A 23358-nucleotide genomic window follows, 5' to 3' on the forward strand; every position below is an offset into this window, starting at 1 on the left:
TCTCGGTGAAAGATTAAAATTAAGAAAAAGTTTTTTCTAATAGCGGTCGCCCCTCGGCAGGCAATGACAAACCTCCGAGTGTATTTCTGCCATGAAAAAGCTCCTCATAAAAAATATCTGCCGTTCGGAGTTGGCTTGAAACTGTAGGTCCCTTCATTTGTGGAACAACATCAAGACGCACACCACAAATAGGAGGAGGAGCTCGGCCAAACACCTAAAAAGGGAGTACGCGCCAATTATTTACATATATATATAGCTGTTAGGCGTACTTCACTTGGGGTGCGTTTACAAAGAAACTGAGATTGTGTTAGTGATATACGAAAACAAATTAACACGACCTGTGTGTGTGGACGAGTGTGTGAATACATGTGAAATGATCGTGCATAATTCGGCTGCCGAATCCTCAAGTGATGGTGCTGACATTCACCAATCAGTGAATGAATTCTCACCACCGTTCCGTAGTATCGTAGATTGTTGACGGGACATTTCGAATCATTTACGAAATAAACTTAGAAAAATTCTAATTCTTATTAAAAAAACTTAAAAACAACGTTTTTTTATGAATTATATATAAATGAGCTATTTGCATTTGGATGTTCTTGACTTTGGCATATTAAACAATGAAAAATTGCAACTGATAACGGGGATGTATGCAAAAATATCAATGGCATTATTGTGTAGATGCAACCAAACACAGACACACACAAACCTATGTATTGTGCAAATGTGTAACTAAAAGAACGCAGTTGTTTTCTACAGGATAAGTTTTACTCAATTCTGTGTATTCTACGGGCTGCGGAAATCTGTGTGTTTGTGTTTGGTTGTATCTACACAATGTTGCCATTGATATTTTTGCACACATCCCCGTTATCAGTTGCAATTTTTCATTGTTTAATATGCCAAAGTCAAGAACCATCAAATTCAAATAGTTCATTTATCTGTAATTAACATTATTCAACATCGCTTTTAAGTTATTTTAATAAAAATTTAAATTTTTCTAAGTTTATTTTGTCAATGATTTCGAAATGTACTGGTAAGCAACACTGTGTGGTGAGAGAGCAATCAGCTGACACGATTCTAGGGAAACTATCCAAAATCCTACGATAAAATGTACGATACTACGGAACGGAAGGGTGGTGAGTGAGAATATATTTACATGAGGCTTCATTAGTTTCATCGTGTTAGCTCACATGGGCTTGCGTTTACTTTGGTGAGTGTGAGCACCATGAGCACCATAACGTGGTAGCCAAAGTTCCTCTCACAATTTTCCTTTTCACCATAGTCGAAGAGTAAACTTCGAAATCTATTATCTTGAGCGACATTCAATGGTCGAATTCAATGAACCTGACAATAGAGACGTAACTTAATTTCCGAGAATTCCCTCTCAAAGAAAAAAATATCAAAAAAGTACATGAACGCAAAACTAGTAACAATTTGCAAGTTTTACGAACAGCTTATTAAATTGTTGGCTGGAAAAATTACAAAAATTAAGAATTTTTTAATTGAGCTAACTCGTATTAAATATAAAAAAATTAAAGCAAATAAAATGTAAAAGAACGAGCTTTGGAATCACATGATTTAATTTTGTCCACAATAATTTGCTCCATTTCATCATCGCTGTCAGAGTGAGTTTTTATCTGGGAAAGGTCTTTTAGGTCAAAGAAAAATACCGGATCATCAGCGTAAATAAAATGACTAATAGATGGGAGTGTGGAAATTAAGGAAGTAATTTCATTCAAAGCTATGATGAACAAAATTACTGAAAGAGGAGAACCTTGAGGTATGCCAATAATTTTAAAATATTAGAATTGTAGTTGTTGATACTAACAAAGAAATTGCGGTTCAATAAAAAAAAAAAGAGGTTGTCTGTAAAGTCGGTTTACTGACGATAGTTTAACGTGATAACGTCATAAGAAACTACTGATTGAATGGTTGCATTTTTCAAAAGAAAATTTTAATTTTATTTGTTTGATAGATATTTTGTATGGATATAGAAAATGAATTAACATTAACATAACATAACATAACATAACATAACATAACATAACATAACATAACATAACATGCTGCTCATATTTTGGTGCGTGCAGCCGGCTACATAGAATTATAAGACGTTATCACGTCAAAAAATAATAATTACATTAAAACAACAGGTATTATTAACAAACTTGGTTTTATTTTAAATTCTTCAAGTAAATCAAATTAATAATAATCAATAAGAAGGCATATGCAAATACAAATACGTGAATTTATATATGTACATATGCGCATATACAGGGTTGGCCATATTAAACTGACCCATGTGATTATTAAAAAAATATGGAAAAAGAAACATTTTTTTGTGTTTCATTGTGAAAAACATTTAATTTAGTTCAAGGAGATTCGTTTACATCACTTTTTGAATATAATATCGCGCAAGTGGTCGCCCTTAGCTCGTATAGCGTAATGTGCCCGTTTTTCGGCGTTTTCCATAGTTTTGGCCAGCGTCTCGGCCGATATGGCGGCTATTTCCCGTCGGATATTAGCCTTAAGTGCGCCTAGTGTCTTTGGCTTGTTGACGTAAACCTTAGATTTCAAATTACAGTAAAAAGTTATAGGGTTATTCAATGGGTCAGTTTAATATGGCCAACCCTGTACATACATACACATATACGCTCACTTAAGTAGGAGAGAGCAAGATGTCGAACGTTGCCGTTCGTTTGCTTTGTTTGCTCTGTCGTTCACTCCGCGCTTTCGCTTGCAGTTCATTCAAGGTAACGGCAATGAGCAAGGTAACGACAAATGAGCAAGGTAACGGCAATGAGCAAGGTAACACAACACTAATTGCCGAAGAACAATGTGAGGAATGTTCGTTGAAGTACTGACGGGATCGCAAATTTTGATTCGTGTTTATTTATACTTGGCAATCAGCTGTTCTCACTTGCAAATACGTTAAAGTAAAAATTTGCCCAGTAAAAACTTGCAACTTCCCCTCAAAATGAAATGCCATTTTGCTCTCTCCCCTACTTTGCAAGTTTTTTGGGTACACGAACACCAAAACGTGGTAATTTTGTAACGATTGTTACAAACTATTTGCTTCATGAATAGACCTATTTAATAAATTCCGTTTTCCTGGCAAAAACAGATTCACCCATAATCTCGGCGTCCTTCTTTCTCCTCCATTGTATAAATGAAACAATGCTTTCAAACATTAAAGAGCACGAACACAACGTACTGACTTACTTGACGATATTTTCAAAGTGACGATAACATAACCTGGCAATGCCCACACTTAAAATATTGCCAACGCTTTAATTAAATTTGACGTAACGCAAAAACAGGTTTGCTACAAACTGAATACCTCATCTCAATACGAACCAAATAAACTTTGTTACGATTTCAACAACTATCATTTGTCCAAGCCTGATAACTTCTCGGACGTTATAAAAATTGAGGGCAAAGATGTTTGCGCCTTAGCCTTGCAAAACCAGGTTAGCTGAGAAGTAATTACTGAGGTGATTCCACCTCATCATCCTGGCTTAGGCTTAGTTGGACCACAAAACTTTTGTTTGGAAAATAAAAAAATGGATGTGTTTTGTAAAAATGTTTTTTTTTTTTGTTTTATTAGAAATAATTTTATTAACTTTAACAAGGAAAATTTCAAAATATATAATTAAAAAAAAATACATGCAACTATAAGGTATAGATAATAATCGCGATTTTTTCCTTGGCCCTTAACTTAGTTTCCCAATACGAGTGTTACTTGAAATGGCACTCAATGCAACGCGTAATCGGTTGCGGTTCAAACTTTTTGTGACGCAGCGTTATTTCGTTTCTCATGCGCTTCAATTCATGGAAATATAAATGTAAAGAATATATATGTATGAAATATATTATTATTATTATTGTTTCTTAAAGTAGAATAAGGAATATTATTTTATATTAAAAAAACGTATATGTACTTATATATTTCAAACCCAGTTTAATTTCTCTTATCGAAGATCTTCATACCAGAATGAAATGAACCGAATTTGAGTTGAAAGCGAAAATAATAAATATATCGAAAAAAAAAAATAATTTTTGTTAATTTTTAAAAAGAAACTAACCATATACCAACAGTTTTTATTATAATTTTTTCTTGCTAAAAAGGCATGTTCTAAAAAGAGAAAAGGTCCAAATTTGTAACAATAAAAATCGTCCGAAAATTGTAATAAATATATTTAGGGGGGGTTCCCACTCCGCGGCTTAAAAAAATCGATTTTTTTACCGATTCTTGTTTATTATACTTTCAAAGAACTCTGTGCAAAATTTCATGACAAAATTCGTTAAATTGACGAAGTTATGCGTGATCAATGATCTCGGCGCGCTCCATAATACTGAGAAAGCGCGCGAGCAATAGCCGTGCCTTAATGCAACGAAAGAAGCTCGAATTTTACGTCGGGGTCAGCAAATGGTACAAAATCAATTTTTTGAAGAGGAAGAGGGAGACTATATGCTCTGGGAATAGCTGATTAACACGAAAATGCTGTGAGTATTAAATATATACCTTTTTCACATAAATATTTGAATGCGTTTTTTCTCAAAACAGCATTTTTCTATACGGCCGCCATGATATTTCGAGGTCGATTGCTGTCAAATTTGACACGAATCTCGAAATGATATCTGTCTCTATCATAAACTACGGAAAATAAAATACATGCATGACTTTTTTTTTTATAAATAAAAATCCGAGGAAAAAATCTGCGAAAAAACAAACTTTGTCTTTCAACCATCGCAGTTATATTAATTTTCGAAAAAATTTTTTTTCAATAGCTCATACTGAAACTATATTCATAAGGAGTAAAATGCCATTTGAATTTTTCCTTTCAGACAACCAGGAGCTGAGTTATTGTGGCGGCCAGCGACCAGAAATTTTCATAGAAATTTCACCTCGAGCGTTGTCAAAGCCACAATTTTCCAGAAAATCGACCAAAAATTGAAGTTGATTTTATATAATGCATAATAAATATGGCTGTAAATTTTCCAAAAGATTCAACTGATAGCTTTCTCAATAAAAATTCGGAAAACAACCGTATTTTTTGGCGTTTGAAATGACCTTTATGCAACAAAATTCATGCGTTCGTCCATGCAAAATGTCAATATGTCAACGAATATACCATTTATACCCTGTGATCAGAAAGTACCGGGAATGTTTAATTTAAACGAACCGCGCACGTGGGAACCCATCCATATTTTTTTATTATTTTGTTGGACTGTAAGACACACATCTGTCACTATTTATCCGTTTTGAAGCGTTTGAGAGAGAGATGCTGTACGCACAAACGGCCGGAAATGTGGGCAAACAATTCTTGGATTTTGCATCGTACCGAGGACAAATTGTTCCGGATTATTTGACCAAACACCAAGTAAATAAAGAGTTTTCCAATCAGAGGTGTTTTTTGGATATTCAAAGAAAAATGCTATTTTTTAATATAAATGATCGGATGTTTATTTCATTATAAAGAGGAAGGTATGCCGTTAATAGTGGAAAATAACATCAGGCACATGACGACCACGACCACGCTTACAGGACAATATCCTTTTCATGAAATTTTCCATAACCGAATTACAAAGTGGTTGCCCTATGTCCTTGATAGCCTCACGAATTCCTTCTTTGAGGTCTTCAATCGACCGTGGGCTGTTGGCGTAGATCTTCTCTTGGCCCGTGGCCCAAAGAAAAAAGTCACAAGGTGTTAAATGAAGATCACGGTGGCCAATTGTGATCACATCTTCGAGAGATAACACGGTCCGGATTTTGTTTCTGTTTTCTTTTTGTTTCCCAAGTTGAAGTTACGACTTCGCGGAAGGAGATTTTAGTCGATAGACGAGATCAAAGAGAATGCGACGAAGGAGCTGAAGGCCACTCGTCGGCCTACCAGGAGTGCATGAAGGACTGGGTTAAACGTTGTCACATGTGTGTTGTTTCAGACGGGTCATATTTTGAAAGAGATAAAATAAATTTGCCTGATTTTTAACTCTGTTTTGTTTTATTTAAACATTTCCGGTACTTCTGATCATAGGGTATTGATTACATTTCAAGTCAATTGGTTTTCTCATTTTGACGTCCCCTGCCTTGTGCATCATCGGTGTCGCTACGACCATGTTTGAAGTCAGCAAACCATCGTTTTATTGTTGCTTCTGAAGGAGCCGAGTCCCCATAGCACTATTCAAGCCATTGCTTCGCTTGAACAATATTTTTCCTCATCAAGAGGCAGTGTAAAATTAAAACACGCAATTGTTTTTGGTCCATTGTTTTGGAAATAAAAAAGTAGCGTCACTCTTAGCGCAATAACTCACGAACCAATGAACAGAGTATCGTAAAATTTGAACAGCTGTCTTATTAAGATTAGTACTAACTGAAAAAGAGGTGCATCCAATAAAACTAGTGCCATCTATGTGTTATATTAATTTTTTCTCGCGTTATCGTGCACATGGGCAGGTGGACGAACGGACAGACATGGCTTAAGGGGTCATACCTATACAGTTAGAATTTTCAAAAAATCGATTTTTTTTTTATTATTTTTTTTTTCTTAATGTAGAGTAGAATGGGGTAAGATAGGTATGGGAGCACAATAAGTAGGTGGGGTTTTCGTCGCACTGTTTTTGTGAATTGTCTTATGTGAATTGAATACGTGGTGGGGAACAACGTTCGCGATTGTCATTTCGGCCATCACCATTGATTAGTTATCCTAGTTTTGGCGTCGTTTAGTTTTTTGTGAGCTTTTCTCCGACATAGCATTTTTATTATTCTACGGTGCAGTGCATTTAATGCATGTAAATATTTGTCAGGTGAGTTTTATTTTACGTAGAAAATAATGCTGAACACGAATAACGTGTTAGTTTTTTGATATTTTTTGTTTTTAAAAAAAATATCGACACTAACATAAAACATGTGCTTGGTGCCCATGCTATAGTGCCCAGGTCAGCCGTCTGGGGGCATTATAGGTCCATACTTTTAATTGAATAAAATAAATTTTAATTGTTTTTGCAGCAAAATGGTGCGTAATTATGTGCGAAAAACGCCGAAACGAAGTGAAGAGGACGTAAAAAACGCAATCGCGGCAGTCCGAGATGGCGCTAGTGTTCGATCAGCCTCTAAACAATTTAAAATTCCGTTCGAAGCAAAAATTATGCGATTCGATCCAGTACTGAAAAAACTTTGCTCATCATGGATAACTACGAATCTCACATGACAATTGCTGGATTAGACTTATGTAAGAATAATAATATTGAAGTATTAACTCTACCTCCGCACACCAGCCATCGTTTGCAGCCTCTCGATAGAGGAGTATTTGGGCCGCTCAAAACTTATTTTGACCATTCCTGCAAGGCGTGGATATTAAATCATTCCAGCATTCCTATTACCATCGACCGAATAGCTGAACTGGTAGCTGAATCCTTGTTGAAAGGTGCTTCCAGCATGAATATCATCGCTGGATTCAGATCAACTGGCATTTGGCCATTTAATCGCGCCACTTTTCCGGAAGATGATTTCACGCCAGCATTCGTAACTGATCGTCCGTACGAGGACGAACCAGATCAAGAGGCTGGTCCATCGATTGATCATCAAGATACTGGTCCATCGAATGCCCATGAAGAGCCTGTTTTATCGAATGCCGATCAAGAGCCAGATCGATCGAATCTCGACCTATTCATTCCAATTGAGGACATTCGGCCGTTTCCTAAAGCTCCACTGCACAAACCAACAAATTGAGGCCGGAAGCGACGTAAAGCTGCACTTCTTACAGATGCAGTGATGCTAGAGTCATTACGCGCTGAGCAAGCAGCTGCAGCTCAGAAGAAATCGGACGCGGAAGCAAAAAAACAATTTGCCGCCGAAAGAAAAAAAGAAAGAGAGGCTGCAAAGAGGCAGAAGCTCATACAAAAACGCCAAAAATTTACCAAAGAAGAGAAGAAAAATGAATTAAAGAAAAATTTCTAACTTTTATAACATGTACAGTGTTCATACTCTATAAATAAAAGTTAAAACGTTAATTTCCAAGCCATGTACATTGTTCTTTTCCCCTCACATATAGTGATTTATCGTGCCCCCCGATTTTGAAAATATCGAAAAAAAGTACCTTTGTCTTATTGAATGCAGCTTCCAAAATATTTAGCCAAACATAAGTCAGTATAACCAAAATGTTAGCAGATAAATAACCTTTCAAAATCTTGCTTATTTTTCAAAATCAATGCAAAAACACCGTAGCAAGAGCTCTCCAAAAAAAAATGACCTATCTTACCCCATTCTACTCTACATATACTTAAGAATACACACAGAAAATTTAATATCGTTCCGGTGAATATTTTCTAAGTTACACGCAAATTTGAAAAGGCGTTTCCTATCCTACTATGCAAAGTGTTTTTCAAACTTTAAACGCGTTTTTCTCAAAATTGTGTTTTCAGAGTCGGTGACCAACATTACTCGAAAACGGCTAAACCAATTAGTCTCAAATTTTAACACGAGTTTCTAATTAATCGAAGATTTTTTCTCACCGATAAATATTTTTTCTATAAATAATTTAAGACCGAAATTTTGGTTAAAATCGATTTTTTTTTTTTTGAGAAACCGCCATTCTGTCGAAAAAATTTATTTTGCTTATTTCTTCGATTAATTGCTAGATTTAACATTAGTTTAGAGAAATCTGCTTGGTTTTTTAATTTCAGAGGATCCAGTTCAGAGATATAGTGGTCACGGCAAAACGTCGTTTTTGAGAGGAACTCCCGGAGATCAGCTGTAGCTCCTTTCGAAATAAATATTTTTACTTACAGTAAAAGATAACATTACATGTGTACAAATTCGATCAATAAATTTAAAAGTTTTCTCAGAAAAAAATCTGGAAAATTCGCTTTTTTCGACCTTCTAACTGTATATAATCCGTTAATCGATTCTGAGCATTTTGATACATTACTGTTCATTCCTATATCTACTTCGATTCCTTTGTGCTGCTACATCTATATATATAATTGGCGCGTACACCCTTTTTGGGTGTGTGGCGCGCATCTTGATGTTGTTCCACAAATGGAGGGACCTACAGTCTTAAGCTGACACCGAATGGCAGACATTTTTTATGAGGCGCTTTTTCATGCCAGAAATACACTCGAAGGTTTGCCATTACCTGTCGAGGGGCAACCGCTATTAGAAAAACTTTTTCTATCATTTTGGTGTTTCATGGACGGAAATTCGAACCTACACACTGCCGAATGGTAGTCACGCACCAACCACTTGGCTATGACGGTCGCTACTGCTACACACCAAAGTTAATAAACAACATTATAAAGCATAAATTATAAAAGTATAAGTTATATAGTCAAATTCGCAAAATTTGAAGTTAGATGTTAAAGTTAGGTTAGGTTTTTATGGCAGTCGGCTTGGAGTAGCCAACTCACTTAGACCATGTAGGTCCGTTGTAGTACCACTGTGTAACACGGGAACCTTACTGCCTACTTCTCATGGAACCAGTTAGATTCTCTTAAGACGCGTAGGATAGGTTTTATCCCAACGCCGGATAGTTCCGTAAGAGCGTCAAAACGGTATTGTATTTTCCCAACAACTTTGCTCTGCTCCTAGCTAAAGCTAGACAATTGCACAGGAAGTGTTCTACTGTTTCTTCCGATTCCTAACCTAGAAAGGTGCCTACCAATGATCGGTGACACAAACCACGACCTTCGAGTTGCTCTCTCTTGAGAGGTTAAGGGGGTATTCTAGTCTAGAAATTTAAAAGTATCGAACGATTTTTTTTTTCAAAATTCGATAGTTTAAGTATTCAAAAATATCTCCCTAAAAGGATTTTTCAAAATTCGAATTATTTTCGAAGTTACAACTATTTTAGTGACGCGACAGCTAGACCGGTTTGAGCAGGCGGCGAACTTTAAACGGCACGTTATCTCAAGTTCTAATCAACCTATTTGCTTGAAGTTTATCATGAGTATTCTTTTAATATATCTCTATCGGATGAAGCACGAAAAACTGGAAATTTCAATTTTTTAATATCTGTAAACAATTCGAGAAAGCTTAAAAATTAGGGAAAAATCGAGCTCAATTTTTGAGTAGCCGCCATTTTATGAAAAAAAATTGTTTCCCTTTTTTTTGCGTCATACGATAATGACATTCATATTAATTAAGAATTTGTCATCGTTTTTTTTTTTTCAGATGACCACAAGGGTAGAAATCGTGACGACGAGGACACTGTCTTTTGTTTTCCCCTTCCACTTCAAGGGCGCATAATTCCATGATTTTTTTTTTTAAATTCATTTTGTGTGCTCTTAATATATAAAGAAATAAATGATAAAAAAATGGATAGTAAGAATATCAATAGTTTTTTTTTATTCACCGTTAAAAAATGCTCGAATTTCGGGCCTCTAGACTAGAATACCCCCTTAAGCAATTCTCCTGATCTTCTCTTATCTATTTGCGGTAAAATTAGCCTGGTTGTAACACTCGTATTTTCTTCTCTCCATGACCTATTGCCCTCCTGGAGAATATTATTTTTTATCCTTAATTTGCAAGCTGCCATTGGGATTCCAATATTGGGCGTTAGGTGTTACTTTATTTAAAAAAACAAATAAATAAGTAAAAAAAAGCGCATCTACACTTAACGATAACTCACTTGATGGAGTTTTAAAGTCTAGAGTAGAATTCCCAAATCACCACGCACCGACTTGGCTAAGAGACAAATCCAACTTAAACTATTCGACTATGCGTAGACGCTATGATCTCTTTAAGTAATTTTAAAAAAGCAATTTATTCATTTTTACCTGTACAATCGTCCATGGTAAGTCACCTTCAATAAGTAACTGGCAACCAAAACGTCTTTTCCTGCTCCAAGACTGCAGCAATCGCTCGTCAGCCAATTCGCGACAGCCAATAAGTCGAATCACCTTCAATCGTTTACAGAAATTTGGCGTTTGCAATATTTGTTTGGATGAAAAAACGCGACAATACTCGCAGGTAATTGCCTTTAAGCTCGTGCTACCGCACAACAATTGTAACCATTCAGCGAAACATTCTTTCCATTTCCACGGTAGTGCATTTACGGTAACAAACTCACGCAATGAGGCGTATCGTTCCTTCGGCCAATTCGTCTGCGATGCATATTCCAGGAGAATCGGCTCATTTGAAAAGCGTAAGCAACACAATGTGTCTCGCCGCAATTCCAGGAGCTTTTTAAATAGCATTCTTTGAAATCCTATGTCATCATTCAACCAATAAAATTTCAATCGCTTCAATGTTGGCAATGTCAAAATCGTCGTTAACATAACACTATCCGAAATTGCGGTCAAATGCAGTCTCTGCACCGACTGAAGATGTAAGCACATTCTCTGAATCGTATGTGCATGCTGCAACTTCTTGCAGCCCACGAAATTCAACTCCTTCAGCGGCAGCTCGCGGCAAATATATAACATGGATTCACGCCGAAATCTATCACAATTCTGCACACTCAGTGACATCAAATTACGCAGCAGGTGAATGTTTTTACCAAAAAGCCATCGGGAGCCCGGATCTAATAATCTTAGTTTGCGCAGTTGCGGACAATATCGCGCCAATTCACGCACCGTATATTCGTCGAGGTATTTGCCCTGTACCTCAAAGTCGTGTAGGTGCGCAAAATGCACCAAATGGCGACAAAGTGCAACATTAATGGGGCTTTTGATAGCCCGCATTAGGTTTTCCCGCTTAACAGGGCATTGTTGTGAGACAGGGGCGATAATCACAGTATTGAATTTCATGCGGTGCACATACGGACCGATTAGCATGCAAAAATCCCACAGTTCTTTGTCATCCAATCCATATGTACATTTGAAATGTTGAAATGAGAAGTGCAGATTGGCATAACGCCGTTGCCAAATGCAGACGATGGCTTTGCAAAAATAATCGCATACCTTGGTTAAGGCGATTTGGCTCTTCAGGCTGCATAGCTCAAAGATGGAACGCAGGCAATAGATGTTCAGACTTGCAATGCTGGGTGAATTGGGATCGCGTTGCACACAGGAAAGAGATGTGGGTGGTGTGTTATATATACGTAGGTTAGGATAGTTGCGAAACGGCACACATGTGGCTAGATTTAGGAAGCTGTAAAAACAGAAACATTTAAATGAAAAAGTGAATTTGGATTTTGTAGGTGATGCTTTCCATTTCAATTCAACCGGACTATTCGGGTCATGTTCTTCGATTTCGATGTAACTCAAATATGTTGCTCTCTGGTCAAAATAATGAGACACGTATTTTTTTGTTCGCCCGAAAAAATTTTTTTTCAAGAGTTATCGGTAATTTTGTTTTTTGACTCAAACTCGATTTTTTTTAATTATATTAGAAAACAAATTTTTAAATGCCCATAACTTAGTCAAAAATGAACCGATTTTAATAATTCTGGTTTCAAAATGATCGTAATTACTTACACGAGCGACTTCATGTAGAAAAAATTGCAAAAAAGTAGTTAAAATTTTTTTATTTAGCAAAAAAGAAAAAAAATTGAAATTTTTTTGAAATTCAATATTTCAAAAAGTGTATTTTTGATTTTTTTATAACTTTTTCCAAATCAAAAGAACATCTCAAACTTTAATTAAGCTGAATGCCCAGTAGCTAAAATGAGTTGTTTTTGAGTAATGAATTTTTGAGTAAAAACCCTGTTTCGCACTTTTTGTTTTTTGCAAAATAAAAAATTTTCAACTTCTTTTTTGCAATTGTTTCTACATGAAGTCGCTCGTGTAAGTAATTACGATTATTTTGAACTCAGAATCATTCAAATCGGCTTATTTTTGACTAAGTTATGAGCATTTAAAAAAAAATTTCTTATATTATTAAAAAAAATCGATTTTGAGCCGAAAAACAAAATTGCCGATAACTCTTGAAAAAAAATTTTTTCGGGCGAACAAAAAAATACGTGCCTCATTATTTTGACCAGAGAGCAACATATTTGAGTTACATCGAAATCGAAGAACATGACCCGAATAGCCCGGTTGAATTGAAATGGAAAGCATCAGGTATCTATTATAAAATCAAAAAAACTATACTTTAATCCTTGAACCCGGAATTGAGCATTAAAAGGCTTTGCCACTTGTAATGAAAGTAATACGAGTTTACGTCCGGTGCCCTCCATTCAAATAAAGGGTTTTCCAATAACAGGTGTTACAGGTGAATGGATTGCGCTAACGAGAGATGATTAACGATTTTTTATGGCCGGAATTGGATAGTATTGATCTGGACAACTTTTATTTTCAACAAGACGGCGCTACGTGCCATACAAGCAACAAAACTATTGATACAGGGTGGCTGATGAAAGCCGCTACCAAAAAAAAATTGAATAACTTTTTTTCTTTTTAAGTTATCTGTTCCATTTTTGTTTTAATTTACAGATTGATCTTTAAAATTTATTAAAATGGATAACTGGGACACGCAAACAAGAATTTGGATAGTCCGCCGCTTTCACGCACTGGAGTCCGTAGTTTTGGTACAGAGAGAGTACAGGCGGATGTTTGGCGGCGATCCCCCGAGCAGATGGACCATAATGAGACTGGTGAATAATTTTGCTGAGCAAGGAACAGTCATAGATGACTAGATGTGAAACTCTTTTTCTCGTGAGAGCGCTGAAAAATGTGCATTTTTTATAACATTTTCCAATATTGCCACACCGGTAGAAATATGAATTGGGTATTTTTGAACCAAAGGTCTGGAATTTTTAAGTTTCCACACCACCATTGAGGTTAGTATTTAGTGTGCGGTTGCCCAATAGCCTTATATCACTCGTAAACACCTACATATACTACAAATAAGCACAATCCGTATGAAATATGTACATAAATAAGCCAAAAATTTAAAAATTTATATGTAAATGAAATTATTTAAAACTGAAATACAAAAGTAATTTAATAATAATAAAGTAATGAACGCGAAAAACATAAGTTATAATTAAAAACATGACTTATTGCGATTTTTGTTAGTTTTTGTGGTCATTTCTCCATTAAGCAAAAAGGAACTGTTTTCGTCAGTTATTTTTGGTGCGTTTCTTCTGGCAGCCTGCCATTTCGCCTATCAGCTGCTCAAAATCCCATAATGTGTGAGTGCTGCCAAGTTTTGAAACGTCCTCATGGGCGCGCTCTCTCTCAAAATGAATAAGTTTCACATCTAGTTATCTATGGAACAGTCGCAAGAAGGCCTTATCATCGAAACCCACCAGTTCGGACGGAGGAAACGATCGCTGCTGTAGCTGCAGCTATACAAAGCAATCCAAGGGTTTCAACAAGAAGTTTATCTGCTCAACTTGGAGTCAGCCGACAGTCTTTGCAAACAATAATGCACAAAGATTTAGACTTATTTCCCTACAAAATTCAAATGGTTAACAAACTGAATGCAGCAGACTTGCCGATTCGCTTGGAATTTTGCCAGAAGATCCTGCAAATGGTGGAAGAAGACCAAAACATGTTAAACCGCCTTTTCATGTCTGATGAGGCCCATTTCGATTTAAACGGCAATGTGAACAAACAAAATTGTCGAATATGGAGTACTTCTAACCCACAGATACTCCACGAGACGGAATTGCATCCTCTTCGCGTGACAGTGTGGTGTGCGGTTTCTTCACGCTGTATTGTCGGGCCTTATTTTTTTGAAGAAAATGGTCACACCGTTACGGTTACTGGAGACCGTTATTTGAAAATGCTGAAAGAATTTTTCTATCCAGAACTACGCCGAAAGAGAATTCCTTTCAACTCTGTGTGGTTTCAACAAGATGGGGCAACGTCTCACATAGCCCAGACTGTTATGACAGAGTTGCGACGAAAATTTCCCAATAAACTGATTTCAAGAAACTCCAAATTTCGTTGGCCCCCCAGGTCGCCTGACCTTACTGCACCTGACTTTTTCTTGTGGGGTTTATGTAAACAAGAAGTTTATAAAACAAAGCCAACAAATTTGGATGAACTAAAACAATCCATTCGGGCAACAATTGCGGCTATTCCTGTCGCAACTCTCAAAGCAGCAATGAACAACTTTTTACTAAGATGCCGCACTTGTGTCAACGAGCATGGGGGGCATTTAAATTCAATTATTTTTAAAACTAGTTAAGCTACATTTAATAAAATTTAATGACCTTCAACTTGAAAAAAAAATAAATGAATTCCATACACTAAAAAAAAAAGTTATTTGAGTTTCTTAATGTAGCAAAATTCATCAGCCACCCTGTATTTTACTGGAAAAGTTTCCGGACCGTGTTATCGCTCGAAAGGGTGAAGACAATTGGCCACCGAGATCTTGTCATTTAACACCTTGTGACTTTTTTCTTTGGCGCCACGTGAAAGAGAAGGTCTACGCCAACAGCCCAGGGTAAATTCAAGATTTCAAAGATGAAATTCGTGAGGCTATCGAGGACATAGGGCAGCCACTTTGCAATTCGGTTATGAAAAATTTCATGAAAAGGATATTGTCCTGTAAGCGTGGTCGTGGTTGCCTGATGTTATTTTCCACTATTAACGGCATACCTTCCTCTTTATAATGAAATAAATATCCGATTATTTATATTATATTAAAAAATATCATTTTTCTTTGAATATCAAAATAACACCTCTTCTAAAAAAAAAGCTATTAGTTAGATTTGGTTACGACGGATGCCGCCCTATATGATTGCATGGTGCAGAAACGTATGTACAAGGTGAAGTCCAAAATAAACCAGACTGACGTCATAAAAATATTTTTGCTGGCGCCGTCTTTTTAATGAGTTAGTGCATTGAAAGTTACATCTATAGCTGATTTCTACTGAAAGTTTGGTGACATTCGGTTCAGTGGAAGCGAAGTTATTGCGTCTAAAGTGTCAGTATGTTTGTATAATCGGTACAAAAACGAGTTTCGAACAAATAGCTAATATCAAATTTTGTTTTAAAATCCGTAAAACGTTTACCGAAACATTTGAATTGATGAAAAAAGTTTATGGCGATGATTGTCTATCTCGTGCCAGAGTTCATGAGTGGTTTACACGTTTCAAAGATGGTTGTGAGGACATAAATGACAAAGAACATACGGGCCGCCCAAAATCAGTAATCACCGACAACTCCATCGAAATTGTTCGTAAAATTATCAAAAATGAGCGGAAATCATTGTTAAAATTCATGGACTCGGAGTTGAATATCTCCAAAACATCGATTTATCACATTTTAACTGATCATTTGGGCTACATTCCGCACAAGTTAACCGAGGACCAAAAATTGCTCAGAATTCAACATTCGAGACCTCATTAAAGAGGCCAGAAAAAATTGAAACTTCCTTTACACCATTATAACTTGTGATGATTTTTGGTGCTGCCAACATGAACCGGAAACTAAGCATCAAAGTGCCGAGTGTAAAGCCCCAGACGAGGCACCAACCAAAAAATGGCATTTGGAGAAGTCAAAAACCAAGTCGATACTCATTTGTTTTGACGATTCCAAGGGAATTGTTCACAAGGAGTTCGTGCCAACGGGCCAAATCGTCAATGCAATTTTCTATCTTGGCGTTTTGAAGCGTTTGTTGCATCGCATTCGACGAATTCGTCGAACTCGCCCTAAATACCGCGAAGCAGGAAGTTGGCGCTTATTGCATGATAATGCACCATCTCAACGATCCAATCTTGTGACTGATATTTTGACTAGAAATCGCATTTTAACCATCAATGACTCGCCGTATTCACCTGATATGGCGCCCTGTGATTTCTAACTATTCGGAAAATTGCATTTGGCTATTAAAGGAAAACGTTTTGCGTCCGTAGAGGCCATCCAAAAAGCTGGTACCGACATCCTGAAGGACCGTCCGGTCAATGACCTGAAACACTCTATCGAAAAGCTTTTAGATGGCGCAAAATAGTGTATCGAGGCCAGAGGGGAATGTTTGGAATAAATAAATTCGAAGTTATCAGAACAAAGCTCCTGTCGTTTCTGATTTTGCTCAGTGTTGGACCTCACCCTGTATGTAGGCCACACAGCTTATTGCTACACCACGCGAATTGGCCACTTTTTACTTCCCCATAAGGAAAAATCACGGCGTTTTCTTAATGAAATGCTTAAAATCCGAATCGCCATTAGGTTCAAGTCCCCTAAATATTCAGATAAATATAGGTAATATTTTAGCCAAAGCAGGTTAGTGAAAGATGTAATGCTCAAAGCCCTGCATCTATTCCTCATTTATGCAATAGCGCCAAAAGTATCTACCAATAAACCAATGGGTTTCGTTTTTTCGTTTTAAACAGATCTGCCCTGTTACCTAACGCCTCTGCTATTTGCTAGTTCAAAGACAGTCGACTTAAGTCAAAGTTTCAAGGGGGATAAATTACCAAGTTTGACCCTCCTTTATGATAAAAAACTGGATTGTGAAGTAGGCTGCAACGATATCGGGTAGTCCAAGGATGATCGATTTACAAGGTTTGCTTTTTAACTATGGAGAAAAGGGAAATTGTGAGGGGAACTTCGGCTGCCACAGCACCGGATATTCGGCAGCCGAATTCTGCCCGCTCATTTCACACGTATTCACACACTCGTGCAATCAATCGTTATACAAACGGCAATGAAGCAACATGAGTGCAGACTGTGTAGATGTTTTTCGTATATCACCAACACAATCTTAGTTTTTTCATAAACAAACAGCATCATAATCCTAGCTACGTCAGCCCATCAGCTAGTTTTGTCAAATTAACGGTTAACGATCTTGACCACACCTGTAAAAATATTTTCACCATGGCTGTTCAAACGGCAACGAAGTAGCACGGGCAGAGTCATGATCCCGATTATGTCAGCGAATCAGCTGATTCGTTTAGCTTCGCTGAGATATTGGCCACACCTCTACAATCTTTTCAGACGGCAACGAAGAAACATGAATGGAGACTGTGTTGATTTTTTTTTCGTACATCACTAACCCAATTAGCTGGTTCCTGCAAGTTTACTGAGAGTCGACTAACGATCTGATATTGCCCACATCTCTGAATTCTTTTCATCATGCCAAAGTTTGCATGGGAATAGAGAAGTGGCTACGTTATTGACAGAGCTTGCTGATTGTAAATAAGTTCTCTTTCAAACAAGCGCAGCTAACTCCCTGAATGATTCCCTCAGCCAACCCAGTGACTAGTCTTGAACCACAGATGACGGTGGCGGTAGTCCCTGGATTTAGGTTCGTAAAGTTTTTCCGCATGCTATCCCCACGGTTTCTTGTCCAGCTAATCGAATTTTATAGGGATAAAAATTGCATTCAATTCATTTGGCCATATATAAGGTTGTCAAAAAAGTCTTGCGGTATTTCCGCAAGCTTGTCTTTGCAAGCGCGTAGTTCTAGTTGTATTCGTCGCATCGGTTCACGCTAGAGCTTTTTGGAAAGCTCTTTTCACGTGCTAACACGTGTCTGATTAATTGTTGTTTGCTTTAAGTCGTTCGTGAGTTATAGCGTCGCAAACATGGAGCAAAATAAAGAGAAAATACGGCATATTTTACAGTACTACTACGATAAAGGCAAAAATGCATCTCATGCTGCAAATAAAATTTGTGCAGTTTATGGACCCGATACAGTTTCCATTTCCACCGCACAACGATGGTTTCAACGTTTTCGTTCTGGGGCAGAGGTGATCGAAGATGCGCCACGGTCTGGAAGGCCTGTCGTCAAAAATTGCGATAAAATTGCTGAATTGATCGAAAGAGACCGGCATAGTAGCAGCCGTAGCATCGGCCAAGAGCTGGGCATGAGTCATCAAACCGCTATAAACCATTTGAAGAAGCTTGGATTCAAAAAGAAGCTCGATGTATGGGTGCCACACGACTTGACGCAAAAAAACATTTTTGCCCGTATGGATGCATGCGAATCGGTTCTGAATCGCAACAAAATTTACCCGTTTTTGAAGCGGATGGTGACTGGCGATGAAAAGTGGGTCACTTACGACAACGTGAAGCGCAAACGGTCGTGGTCGAAAAGTGGTGAAGCTGCCCAGACGGTGGCCAAGCCTGGATTGATGGGCAGGAAGGTTCTTCTGTGTGTTTGGTGGGATTGGCAGGGAATCATCCACTATGAGCTGCTCCCCTATGGCCAAACGCTCAATTCGGACCTGTACTGCCAACAACTGGACCGCTTGAATGCAGCACTCATGCAGAAGAGGCCATCTTTGATCAACAGAGGCCGAATTGTCTTCCATCAGGACAACGCCAGGCCACACACATCTTTGGTGACGCGCCAGAAGATCCGGGAGCTCGGATGGGAGGTTCTTTTGCATCCACCGTATAGTCCGGATCTCGCACCAAGTGATTACCACCTATTTCTGTCCATAGCGAACGAGCTTGGTTGTCGGAAGTTGTCCACAAGAGAGTCCTGTGAAAATTGGCTCTCCGAGTTTTTTGACAATAGGGAAGCGAGCTTCTATAAGAGGGGCATTATGAAGTTGGCATCTCGTTGGGAACTCGTCATCGAACAAAACGGCGCATATTTGACTTAAATCGCATTATTATAACCAATTTTATGAACAATTGAAAATTCAATAAAAATACCGCAAGACTTTTTTGACAACCTTATATATTGTCTGGAGTTTGCGAACAAACCTATCGGAAGAAGAGTTTAGAAGTTGTAGAGTCTTCAAAGGAGAAGAGGGAAGAGCATCAATTTTCCTTCACCAAGCAGTGACACTGTAATATATATGAAATAAAAATGATAAAAAGTCTCCTCTCTCCAAATTTAATGATTCACACAAATACAAAGTTCACTATTGCTTGTTTTCCCGTGTTATATGACTTGTAGCTCTAGATCAGTGATGTCCAAAATGAAAAATGTGAGTGTATAAGTGAGAACGATAGAATGGGAGCAGCCCAGTAGGAAATTTAAACCAAAATAAATAAATATTGGATTGGAGTAGAAAATTTTTGTGGGAGGAATCGAAATGCCTTTTGATATTACATCTATAGCCTCCTTTGAATGACTTGTAACATAAAAGGCATTGCAAGTCGCCAAAGGCATTTTCTAGAATAAAAAAGTTCTCACAGGGCATTGTATTGCATACATTAAGCGTCGCGGACATACGTGGTGTTTATTCGTTGCTGGTTTGCTAACGACTGAACGATGGGAGAGTAAGAATACGTGTCATCAATTGATGTATGGGATGGACAGCACTGCTCTAGATCCAGCTCCACCCTGTTCAAAATAAAGATTGTCTCTGTTAGTAGATTAATCTCGGACCCCAAAAAACCAACGAGCGTTTTCTTCTCCCTATATGCGGACATTTTTTCATCAATCTTTGAATTGTCTACTCAATCATTTTTGTGTTCATGTACACAAAAAACTTACAAAGTAGGGGAAGTGAGAGAGCAAATTGACATTTCATTTTGAGGGGAAGTTGGGGGAAGTTACTGAATAAATGTTTACTTGTAAGAATTTGCAAGTGAGAAGAACAGCTGATCGCAAAGTAAAAATAAAATATAGCTTAAAAAAACTAAAAAACACGCTTTTATTGCTAATCGAACTAAAAAGTAGAAAAAAAATTTTAATGACAAAGGGACCTATAATGAAGTAATAGCAAATCGAAGGATCAGTCATAGTCAACTACCTCAGAACAGAGTTATAACAAAAATTAAGATACAAATAGAGTAATTCAAATTAGAGTTAAAAGCGTGGGATGCATTTTGCTTCACTTTCATAACCCTCTGTACATAGGTAGTTGCCAATAGAATGATTGTAATATTTACTATATCAAGCATCCCACGCATCAATGGTGGTGTGGAAACTAAAAATTCCCAATTTTTGTTTAAAAAAATACCCAATTCATGTTTCTACCGGTATGGCAATATTGGCAAATGTTATAAAAAATGCACATTTTTCAGCGCTCTCACGAGAAAAAGAGTTTCCCATCTAGTCATCTATGTTGTGTGTTCCGAGTCGATCAGATTTTTAGAAGCCAGTGAAAATTAAGCTCAAAGATTCCGTTACAGTCATTCATACATACAACCCGAGCTAATAAAAGTGTGTTAAAAAAATAAAATATTAATCCTGGCAATCCTAATAAGGATAATGGAAAATTTATCTCACATGTCTCACACTGCACTCGTTCTTCGTGACTATTTCGCCAAAAATTCCACGCATATCGTTCCGCAACCACCGTATTCGCCTGATTTGGCTCCGTGTGACTTCTGGCTATTCCCAAAACTCAAGAGACCACTACCGGAAATGGACTATTTGGCATGTTTCGGGGATTGGAAAACTCGTTGGCATAAGTGTATTTCATCGAGAGGGCATTATTTTGAAGGGGATGAAATTGATTTACAAGAATAAATGACGATTTTTCATTTTACAACCAAATTCACCTTACTTTTTGCCCACAGGTAAAAAAAGAAAATATTAATCCTGGCAATCCCAATAAGGATAATGGAAAACTTTTATCAAATTATTGCATTGTCATCGGTCCTTGATAGATGCGCAAAATTTCAAGTCGATCAGATGTTTAGAAGCCAGTGAAAATTAAGCTCAAAGATTCCGTTACATACATACATACATACATACATACATACAACCCGTCCTAATAAAAGTGTGTTAATAAGCACGAATTAAAATTTCTGAATTGAGTCAAGAAGAAAGCTGTGATTGCGACGTCAAAATATGTAACTGCTAATGGAATGTTCTTCATCTGACAGCGATGATGAAATGGAGCAAATTATTGTGGAAAAAATGTGGTTTCGAGGACCGTTATTTTGAATTTTATTTGCTTTATCTTGTTTTTAATTTAATACGAGGTAGCTCAACTGGAAAAATTTTTCTGCCAACAATTTAATCAGCTGTTCGTAAAATTTGCAAATTGTTACTGGTTTTGCGTTCACGTACTTTTTTTGATATTTTTCACTTTGAGAACGAATTCTCCTAAATTAAGTGACTGGATCATTTTTACATGAACAAACCCATTCACTACCACATATCTAGGCACCACTTTTGAAATGCTCTTTATTTGTAATCGGCAGGCACTTAAAAAGTGAAACATTTTTCAAATTTTCTCCAGTTTATTCTGGAGTTGTGTATTCCCACTTTAGAGAACGTGCAATACTGCTGTTTCCGTGGCGAAGCAATTTAATGGCGGATTCTTATAGAACTCGACAAAAGAAAACGAAATGAAGGAGTAAAATTTTTTGATATCTCGCTTAGTTTTTGAGATATTAAATAAAAAATTATAATAATAAAAAAAATAGCCTTCATCAGTCCAACTCCGGCTACGCAATCCACAGTATTTTTGCGTAGAACTCCTTTTCGCGTGGGCAGCCTTCGGCCGCGCTTAAAAAAAATAACCCTCATCAGTCCAACTCCGGCTAGGCAATCCACAGTATTTTTGCGTAGAACTCCTTTTCGCGTGGGCAGCCTTCGGCCGCGCTTAAAAAAAATAACCCTCATCAGTCCAACTCCGGCTAGGCAATCCACAGTATTTTTGCGTAGAACTCCTTTTCGTGTTTTTTTTTAATTTAATATCTCGAAAACCAAGCGAGATATCAAAAAATTTTACTCTTTCATTTCGTTTTCTTTTGCCGAGTTCTATAAGAATCCGCCATAAGATTGCGGCGCCACGGAAACAGCAGAATCCCGCACTGCTATTATTGCGAACACAACTGTATACATATTTATTTTATGGGCGTGTAATTATGCACATATTTACATATGAATGTAGGCAGCAGCAATATTTACATAACCAAATCTTACCTTTCATACGTTTCCCGAGTCTCACAGCCAATAGTGGCCACTAAACATTCCTCTAGTGGAATTAAATCTTCCACCTGCCATCCCTGCAGCCCTTGACGTTCGAACAGAATACGAAGCTTATGCCTAGACAACTACAAACGGAATAAATTATAACCTCAACAAACGAATTTTATTTATTTATTTGAAACTTTACTCTTATGGGTAATCCGAAAATGGTAACTGTACGCCAAATTTTACCCATAATATAAAGTCACAACTTAAAAAAAATCATATAAAAATTATAATCTCAATTTACTGCTATATTTAAAAAATGTAGAGCCCGTTTGTGCAGGTACTTAACGGTTCTTAGTCAATCAGTCCTTATGTTCACTAATTCGCGCAGTTCATTTAACTTTTGATGAACCGAACAGCTGTTGGAAAGTTGCAGCGATCAGCTGATTTTTAGATAGCTTCTAAGTACCCAGTAGGAATTCTGGAACTTTCAAGTAGTACAAGGTTTATTGTTAATTTTCAATTATTCTAATTTTATTTTGTTCAATTAATCTCTTTATGTTATTTTATTAATATTTATTTTGGTTAGTAATTTTGTTTATACAAAATTTAACTTTCTAAATCGAGGCGCATTCTGGACGAGAAACTTTAGGTTATAGAAAAAGTATTTTCCAATGGCGATCGCCGCT

At 37.1% G+C, this 23358-nt stretch overlaps 1 protein-coding gene across 1 annotated transcript; it reads right to left on the minus strand.

Annotated features, from left to right (window-relative positions):
* Positions 1-3585: 3585 nt before the first annotated feature.
* Positions 3586-23041, minus strand: LOC129248658 (uncharacterized). Its single transcript, XM_054888289.1, has 4 exons — positions 22872-23041; positions 22679-22809; positions 10777-12091; positions 3586-3822 (listed from the first exon to the last, which is right to left on the minus strand). The coding sequence occupies exons 1-4, from the start codon at positions 22917-22919 to the stop codon at positions 3739-3741; spliced, it is 1578 nt and encodes a 525-aa protein (XP_054744264.1). The 5' UTR covers positions 22920-23041; the 3' UTR covers positions 3586-3738.
* Positions 23042-23358: the final 317 nt, after the last annotated feature.

The sequence above is a fragment of the Anastrepha obliqua genome, chromosome 5 (genome assembly GCF_027943255.1).
Source record: "Anastrepha obliqua isolate idAnaObli1 chromosome 5, idAnaObli1_1.0, whole genome shotgun sequence".
NCBI classification, from domain to species: domain Eukaryota; kingdom Metazoa; phylum Arthropoda; class Insecta; order Diptera; family Tephritidae; genus Anastrepha; species Anastrepha obliqua.

What these genes read in the sequence shown, in the direction of transcription:
- LOC129248658 (XM_054888289.1), bottom strand. Translation starts at nt 22,919, where the DNA reads ATGGGTAAAATTTGGCGTACAGTTACCATTTTCGGATTACCCATAAGA. An exon ending in TTTTCGGATTACCCATAAGA is followed by an intron (nt 22,810 to 22,871) that starts GTAAAGTTTCAA and finishes TTCCGTTTGTAG; the next exon opens with TTGTCTAGGCATAAGCTTCG. An exon ending in TACCATGGACGATTGTACAG is followed by an intron (nt 3,823 to 10,776) that starts GTAAAAATGAAT and finishes CATGAATTGAAG; the next exon opens with CGCATGAGAAACGAAATAAC.